Source organism: Capricornis sumatraensis, chromosome 4 (assembly GCF_032405125.1).
Source record: "Capricornis sumatraensis isolate serow.1 chromosome 4, serow.2, whole genome shotgun sequence".
NCBI classification, from domain to species: domain Eukaryota; kingdom Metazoa; phylum Chordata; class Mammalia; order Artiodactyla; family Bovidae; genus Capricornis; species Capricornis sumatraensis.
The window spans coordinates 11598218-11607120 of record NC_091072.1 but is presented as its reverse complement, the minus strand read 5'-3'; the positions used below and the strand labels follow the sequence as shown (position 1 = coordinate 11607120).

General features: G+C 48.0%; 1 protein-coding gene across 3 annotated transcripts in view; it reads left to right on the top strand.

Annotated features, from left to right (window-relative positions):
• Positions 1 to 1702: 1702 nt before the first annotated feature.
• The window catches only part of TACC1 (transforming acidic coiled-coil containing protein 1), a 93942-nt gene continuing 86741 nt past the window's right edge, over positions 1703 to 8903 (top strand). For all 3 annotated transcript variants that reach the window (XM_068971729.1, XM_068971725.1, XM_068971722.1), the window contains exon 1: positions 1703 to 1779. In XM_068971729.1, the coding sequence (XP_068827830.1) occupies positions 1703 to 1779 (77 nt within the window). The remainder of the gene's footprint in view (positions 1780 to 8903) is intronic.

The window sequence follows — 8903 nt, the reverse complement described above, 5'->3', positions numbered from 1 at the left end:
GCTGCTGCGTCGCTTCAGTTGTGTCCAACTCTGTGCAACCCCATAGACGGCAGCCCACTAGGCTCCCCTGTCCCTGGGATTCTCTAGGCAAGAATACTGGAGTGGGTTCCCATTTCCTTCTCCAATGCGTGAAAGTGAAAAGTGAAAGTGACGTCTCTCAGTCGTGCCAGACTCTTATCAACCCCATGGACTGCAGCCTACCAGGCTCCTCTGTCCATGCGATTTTCCAGGCAAGAGTACTGGAGTGGGCTGCCATTGCCTTCTCCGCGGTAGGTGCTATGCTGGAGGAATTAACAAGTGGTATGGGAGCAGGGTGCTAACATATGTAGGATGGAGGCATTTACCAGCAATGATGGATATCTACTAGGTATGTGCCCGGCAGTATTGGGAAGACAATGAACATGAAACAAACTTCCAGACTTCGCGGAGTTTACCTTCTAGTGAAGGACAGGCAATAATAAAAAGCTGTAAGATCAGAATGCAGGATAGTGGTGTGGAAGGCAATCTGAGTTGGGTCTGGAAGGATAAACAGGTGTTAGGAAAAGAGAACATTCCATATTTTAAACTAAAAGAAACCCTGGGATGGAGGAGAGACAGCTGGAGGGGAGCGAATTCGGAGGTGGGAACGGATGAAGAAGAGCCTGAAATATTTTGAAAGGAAGTTATAAGGAGTATGGGGTGTATGTTAGCCTCTCAGTCGAATCCGAGTTTTTGTGACCCCAAGGACTGTAACCGACCAGACTCCTTTGTCCATGGAATTCTCCAGGCAAGAATACTGGAGTGGGTTGCCATTCCCTCCTCCAGGGGGTCTTCCCAGCCCAGGGATTGAACCTGGGTCTCCTGCATTGCACGCAGATTCTTTAACCATCTGAGCCACCAGGGAAGCCCTGTAAGGAGTATGAGTAGGTACAACACAGGGGTGATGGGAGGGACAGGATCTTATTTCCAACACGAGAGTTCGGAAGAGGAATCATTCATTGGTTGTCAGACCCGGAAGGGACATTAAAAGGTCAAGAATGATCATAGTCCTCTTATTTACAAATGAAAAGAGAGCAAGACTCGGGGAGAGCGCAGGAACTTGTCTCGAGTTTTGGGGGGGCACGAACAGGTCCCCTCCGTTTTCTACACGACTCTGCGCAGCCCTCTGTGCCGGACAAGCAGCTGGGGGAGGCCGCCTGGCGGGGAAGGCGGCCCGGGTCTGGGGTGGCGGCGCACACCGCCCCCTCCCGGGGCTTCTCCGCACGGTCGCCCCGCGGGGGCCCCCTCCCAGCTGCGCCGCTGGCAGCCGCGCGCGGGGGCTCCCCGGGGGCCGGCCCGCGACCCGGGCGAACTGGGAGGGCGACTGCCGCCGCCCCCCCCCCGCCCCGCCCCAGTCCACCTGTCGCCCTCCGCCGCCCGGAGGGGGACTCTCTGGCTGCGTGACCCGCGCGTTCAGCCTCCCTCTGGCGGGATCTCCGCGCGGGGGTCCCCGGGCCGCCGGGCGGGCCGAGCCCTGCGATTGGCGGAGAAGTCGCAGCGTCTCCAGCAACGCCCTTTCGCCGGCGCTCCCGGCGGCCGGGACCCTGTCCCCGGCACCCCCGCCCACCCCGCGGCCCCACCCTTCCTCCGGCGCCCGCCTCCTCCTCTCGGCGGGGTCCGGGCCGGGCCGGCGCGCCGCGGAGCAAGCACCGGTGGGCGCAGCCGGGGCCCCGCGCTCTGAGCCATGGGAGGCGCCCACTCTCAGAGCCCGAGGGGCCGGGAGCCGACCGCGGAGAGGTCCCCGAGACCCCGAGAGACCGCGTGAGTCCCAGCACCCCCTACTCCCGCCCCCCAGACCTCCGAGGCCGCTGTTCGGGGCTTTGAGTGCCGGCTCGGGATGGGAGCGCACGGCGCCCCGTCCCACCCGGGCTGGGAAAGTGGGGACTCCCGCGCGCGCCTGCAGGGCGCAGGGGTGGGCCGGGTGGGACATGCCGCCCCGAGCCTCACCTTGCGGGGCCCGGGGAACGCACGACCACGACCCCACGGGGACAGTATCGCCGCCAGGCGGGCTGCTGACCCGCGCCCGCCCTTGCTGAGCCCGGGGCGGGGGGAGGCGGGGATTAGAGGACCCCGAAGTTTTCCAGACTCGTCCAAGCAGGAACACACACGTGTCCTCAAGGGCTCAGAAACACCCCCGAGATGGAGCCAGTTGCTGCAGGAGTAGAGATTAGAAAGGGACTCTAGTCGCAAAGATAACTCGGCTCGTGTTGGCCTTCAGGGTCCAGGAACTTGATGCCGTGCTCGTTGTTCGCAAGAACTCCCTCTTGTTTGCTCCGAGGGCTTCGTGATGATCTCAGAGAAAGGACTGTATTGTAGCGGCAGCAATTAGGCTTTTGTTCTGGGACAGCAACAACTGGGGACACCAAGTACTGAAATGCAAGTTTCGAAGGGCCATTTTTAGGAACGTGATTTAGAGCAAGTTGCTGCGGTTTGAAAGATGGCCTTGCTGTCTTATCGCAGAGAGGATGACTATTTATCTGAGAACCCAAGCCATCTTTAAGCGTTTAATTAAAAATGTTTAAAGTGTGTGTGTGTGTCTTGGAGGTAGTGTCAAAGAATCCATACTCTATTTTAATTCAGCTAGTGCCAAAGCTGTTTAGTTTGAGAAAGATACACTTAGCCACCACATACAGACAGCCTGGGCCATGGGAGGGGCCTCTTTGGATTCTCTTTTCAAGACAAAGTAATTTCCAGAATATCCAGATGATAGACGTGTTACTTGCTCCTCCTGATGGTTTACATATGTTCTCGAATCTAAACTTAGTCCAGGCATCTTATTAATCGTAAAAATAGCTGAGAATTATTGAGTAGATTAAAAATGTGCCAAACCCTGTTCTAAATACTCTGCATGTTAGTCCCCAAGAACACTGAATTCGTTTCTGTTATGACCCTCATTTTATTGGTGAGGAAGCTGAAATAACAATACAAAGAGAAGTGACTTGTTCAAGGTCACAGAGCTACAAAGTAGGGGACCGAGATTCTGATTCCAGAGGTCCTGCTGCAGCCATTTCCCACGGGAATGTTGGGATTGATTTTAGGAAACAAACTTTTATCTCAGCAGGCAGAACACACCTCACTTTTTCCTTTAATTCCTCGCAAATGAGGGGGAAATCTGAATTAGCAATGCTTATAGCTAATGAGAAAAAAATTGCCAAAGTTGATTTAAGTTTATAAAAAGCAAAAGTAAGGGATGCCTCTGGTGGTCCAGTGGTTAAGACTTTGCCTTCCAGTGCAGGGGATGAGAGTTCGATCCGTGGTTTGGGAGCTAAGCTTTCATGAGGCAGGAGCAGGTTGTGGGGGGTATGGTGGGTATGGGGCAGCTAAGCCCCTGCACTGCAACTGCTGAACCCCTCTCTGGAGATCCCTGGGCCACAACTAAGACCCGGTGCAGCCAAACAAATAAATATTAAATAAACAAGCAAATAGAAGAGGCAGTGTAATAACTGAGATGATGTTCAGAGTTCGAGAGCCAGATTGCCCGGGGTTGAATTCTAGGCTCTCCTCCTTAGTATCTGGAGCTCTTTTATCTGGTCCTTAACCTCTCTGAGTCTGCTTCCTTGTATGTAAACTGGGAATGATGACAAAGTCCACTTCACAGGCTGCTCTGAGGATGACATAAAGATCATGTATTTATATGAAAACCAAGCTAATAGGTTTTATCTCTGAGCAGTAAGTTGTTTTAGCCAAGGATGACGGTTGACTATTTAATCTTGGTGAGCATGTGGCTGGTGTAACTCAAAAGTAAATATTTAAATCGTTCTCTGATAGGATGCTGGAGAAATGAACTCAGGGCTTTTTGTGCTGGATTCAGCTGTCCAGGTGAGGAATTGATTCTCGATTGTCAGATTATCCTGTGCTTTTGCAATAGAGGATCTCTTTCTCCAAGGAGATTCTGCACATGCCTTATATATTTACCAAAGCTTGCCTAAAAATAATCATTAAAGCCATCTTTGGTCTAAGCCTAGGAATACCACCCAGGAATGCCCTACTCTGCTGGAATGAGGGCATTAAGAAGGACATAAACACATGTGGGCTGTGTTGAGAGTTTCTGCCTCATCAGAATGTGCAGGCTTAATGAGTCAGCCCTACAAACCACTTGGCACAGACCGGGTGAACGATGAGAAATATGAGCTTCGATGCCTATGATATACATGAAAAGCGAAAAGCACGCTTTTTATCCTGCCTCGTTCGGATGTACAGCCACAAGTGTCTCCACGGTCATTGTTAATGTCACCGGCTACAGATTTCCTGGCGGACACATGGCGGCCATGGATAACACTGACCTCAAGGAAGTTCCCCTGCTCAGGCTGTTACATTTTCAAAATCTATTGTTCCTTTTTTAAAAAAATAAAAATACACGAAAATCTCACAAGTGATGTGTAAATACTGGCATTTGTCTTTTGAGGGAGAAAAGTATTTCAGAATGCTCACAATTTATATTTTAGAAGAATTTAATCAAGTATGAAATTTAACCAGGTAAATCTGTCTTAACAGAGTTCTACTATGAAATATCAACACATATGGGGGACTTCCCTGGTGGTCCAGTGGTTGAAACTCCACACTGCCAGTGTAGAGGGCAAGGGCTCAATCCCTGGTTGATGAACTAAGATCCCGCACACCATGAAGTGCAGCCAATAAATAAAATAAAATTACTTTAAAAAAGAAAGGTAAACAAGTATGGACATGTATGAAGAGAAAGTTCTGATTTTAAGATAAAACTGATTATTATGGAAAATTATAGCTCTATAAGCTTGTAGGAAGGTCTACCTTCCCCAAACTGGAGGAAGCAAGTGAGTTGACTTTGGTAAAAGGTACAGGGAAGTGTCATTTCAGTTATTCAGGGAGGGTGCACAGACAGTGATTAAGAGCAGAAGCTGTGGATCAGGCAGACCTAGGCGGGAATTCCAGCAGTAGCTTAGTTCAGGAAGCTTTGGAAAGTAATCATTTAACTCTTCAGTTGGGCAGATGTCCACATCTTTAAAATGGCAATAATAATCATACCTACCTTATGAACTAGTGTGTATTATTAGTGCAGGGTTGGTACCTAAAGCGTGCTTGCTTACCTGAGTTATTAATACATTCCCATATATCAGTTCAGTTTAGTTGCTCAGTCGTGTCCGACTCTTTGCGACCCCATGAATCGCAGCACACCAGGCCTCCCTGTCCATCACCAGCTCCCAGAGTTCACCCAGACTCAGGTCCATCGAGTCAGTGATGCCATCCAGCCATCTCATCCTCAGTCATCCCCTTCTCCTCCTGCCCCCAATCCCTCCCAGCATCAGAGTCTTTTCCAATGAGTCGACTCTGCGCGTGAGGTGGCCAAAGTACTGGAGTTTCAGCTTTAGCATCATTCCTTCCAAAGAAATCCCAGGGCTGATCTCCTTCAGAATGGATTAGTTGGATCTCCTTGCAGTCCAAGGGACTCTCAAGAGTCTTCTCCGACACCACAGTTCAAAACTATCAATTCTTCGGTGCTCAGCCTTCTTCACAGTCCAACTCTCACATCCATACATGACCACAGGAAAAACCATAGCCTTGACTAGACGGACCTTAGTTGGCAAAGTAATGTCTCTACTTTTGAATATGCTATCTAGGTTGGTCATAACTTTCCTTCCAAGGAGTAAGTGTCTTTTAATTTCATGGCTGCAGTCACCATCTTCAGTGAATTTGGAGCCCCCCAAAACTAAAGTCTGACACTGTTTCCACTGTTTCCCCACCTATTTCCCATGAAGTGTTGGGACCAGATGCCATGATCTTCGTTTTCTGAATGTTGAGCTTTAAGCCAACTTTTTCACTCTCCACTTTCACTTTTATCAAGAGGCTTTTTAGTTCCTCTTCACTTTCTGCCTTAAGGGTGGTATCATCTGCATATCTGAGGTTATTGATATTTCTGGTATTCCTATGTATATGTACCTATAAACCAGGTGCTATGCTTGCTTCTGTGGGATGTATATTTTGAGTAAGGCTGAGATCAGTCCTGGGCGTTCTTTGGAAGGACTGATGCTAAAGTTGAAACTCCAATACTTTGGCCACCTCATGAGAAGAGTTGACTTATTGGAAAAGACTCGGATGCTGGGAGGGATTGGGGGCAGGAGGAGAAGGGGATGACAGAGGATGAGATGGCTGGATGGCATCACTGAATTGATGGACATGAGTTTGAGTGAACTCCGGGAGTTGGTGATGGACAGGGAGGCCTGGAGTGCTGCAATTCATGGGGTCGCAAAGAGTCAGACACGACTAAGTGACTGAACTGAACTGAGTCTGTTCTGGGGCCTTTCCAGGTGGCTCTAGTGGTAAAAAAAAAAAAAAAAAGAAAAAAGAAAACCTGCCTGCCAATGCAGATGTGGGTTTGACTCCTGGGTCAAAAAGATCCCCTGGAGGAGGGCATGGTAACCCACTCCAGTATTCTTGTCTGGAAAATCCCATGGACAGAGGAGCCTGGAGGGCTACAGTCTGTAGGCTTGCAAAGAGTCAGACACAACTGAAATGACTTAGCACCCACCCACAACTCTCTTCTAAGGGGAAGGTTGACTTGCATGCTAATTCAGCGAGGCCTCTTGGAGAACCAAGACTGGCTCTTTCGAATTAACTTTTTCCTCAATTAATTTCTGTTTTCCAGAAAGAAGCACTGTCCTGAGAATGGCCCTGTGTTTGGGGATGTGGTAGTTTGGTGAAATGTTTGAAAACACTGACTCCTGAGTTGAACTGTTTTTGGCAATGGGGCCAAGATGGGTTTTCTAAGAGCAGTAAATAATTTGTGAAGCGGTTTGGACAGTGACATAAAGCAGAACCTATTTTTCTGTAAGGACTGTGGTGTGTAACTAACTCATCTAGGGCGTGTTGAGTTTGTCCATGAGGAATGAACCATAATGCACTTGTCAACGCTTTCAGTTAAATTTCTAGGGCAATCTTGGTTTGCATTTGGAATATATTCTAATGGATTAGATTATGGGCAAAGTCAGGAGTTTCTGAGAACTGGAGTGTTTTTGCCTTGGGGTTTTCTGATCACGTGAATTACATGCAGGTTCTATAAAGGTCTCATGAACTGCAGAGATAGCAACAACAACAGAGATAGCAACAACAAAAGATAGAGCCTTTTGATGAATGCAAGTCCTGACATAAAGAGGTGCCGGCTTTGAAGTTTTAGACACAACCAAACAGGATTCAAAACAAGTAATCTTAGGAGGCAATGTACTTGAAACCCATGGCTTTCAAATTCATAATGTTGTTCACCGCTCAATTTTTACTGTCATTGAAAACATTTCGGCCCCCAGTTGCTGTAGAAATTTTTCAAAACTGTTTTAGTGTACAGTTAAGAGAGAGACTTAGAGTCAGTTTGTGGAAAAGATCCAGAAAAACCTGCTCTATGAAAAAATGTTAAAAGAAGTACTTAGCTTGAAGGAGAGACTGGTGACATGGTGGAAATATATAATTTTTAGAGGATGTTGGCTGCCTCTTTCTCTCTGGTGAAGTCAACCCCCCCCAGGAAATGGTTTGCATTGCAGGACATGGGAATTATTTGTGTGTGTATGTTGAGTTTAGATAGCACAGCTTCTAGACGGTGAGGGTAGCTGATATACTAAACAAGAGTTACTAAGGGAAGAAAAATCCCTTTTTGCAAATTATTAAAAGGTAAGAGAGATACTCTCTCAAGGATTGAGACTCCAAGGAGGTTCTGGTCTGGTTTTGCTCAATTGCCTCTTTCTTTGAGCGTCAGCGCTTCCCCACCCTTAACTCCACCCCACAGCTTCTCCCGGCTGGTGTGTATTTCGTGTCAAAAATCAAGAGGTGGGGGGAGCGGGGCGGGTGGGCACAGCTGCTGGTGTCCTGGGCTAGCAAAGCGGGTTATTTAATATCTTTGTTGGCTGGTAGCCAGAGTGGGCTGCAGGCTGTGTGAATTTGTTCACCCCAGGTCAGGAGATGAATCGGTAGCATCCTGAATGGCCATGGAATGTACCATGCAGGTCCGTGTTCTGAAACTTGCTCTGAGTCCTATAGGATGCTTTTTTTTTTTTTTTTTTGCAATTTTTTATTGTAAAGTATATGTAAGATCAAATTCACAATTTTAATCATTTTTGTGTCCAATTAAGTCCATTGAGCATGTTGTGTTACTGTCACAAGTATCCGTTCACACTTTTTCATCATCCCAAAGAGAAGCTCTGCGTCCAGTAAAGAATCACGCCCCTTACTTCCATCCCCCAGCCACCGGTGACCTCTATTCTACTTTATGTCTCTATTTACCTGTTAAATAGAGTCATTGAAAACATTTAGGTCCCCAGTTGCTGTAGAAATTTTTTGAACATCCATCGAAACTGTCATATAAGTGGAATCATAGAATATTTGGGAATCATAGAATATTTGTCCTTTTATGGCTGGCTTAGTTAACTTAGAATCATGTCCTGAAGGTTCACTCAGGTGTAGCATGTTTCAGAGTTTCATTCCTTTGATTGGCTTAATAATATTCCTGTGTATGTAGAGACCACATTCTGTTTATCTATTAATCTCTTGATGGACACTTGGGTTGCCTACACCTTTTGGCAGTTGTAAATAGTGCCGATACGCACACTGATGTGCAAGTATCTGATTGAATACCTGATTTCAGTTCTTTGTGGGTATTTGCTGAGGAGTAGGCAATGGCACCCACTCCAGTACTCTTGCCTGGAGAATCCCATGGATGGAGGAGCCTGGTAGGCTGCAGTCCATGGGGTCGCTAAGAGTCAGACTCGACTGGGTGACTTCACTTTCACTTTTCAGTTTCATGCATTGGAGAAGGAAATGGTAACCCACTCCAGTGTTCTTGCCTGGAGAATCCCAGGGATGGGGGAGCCTGGTAGGCGGCCGTCTATGGCGTCGCACAGAGTTGGACACGACTGAAGCGGCTTAGC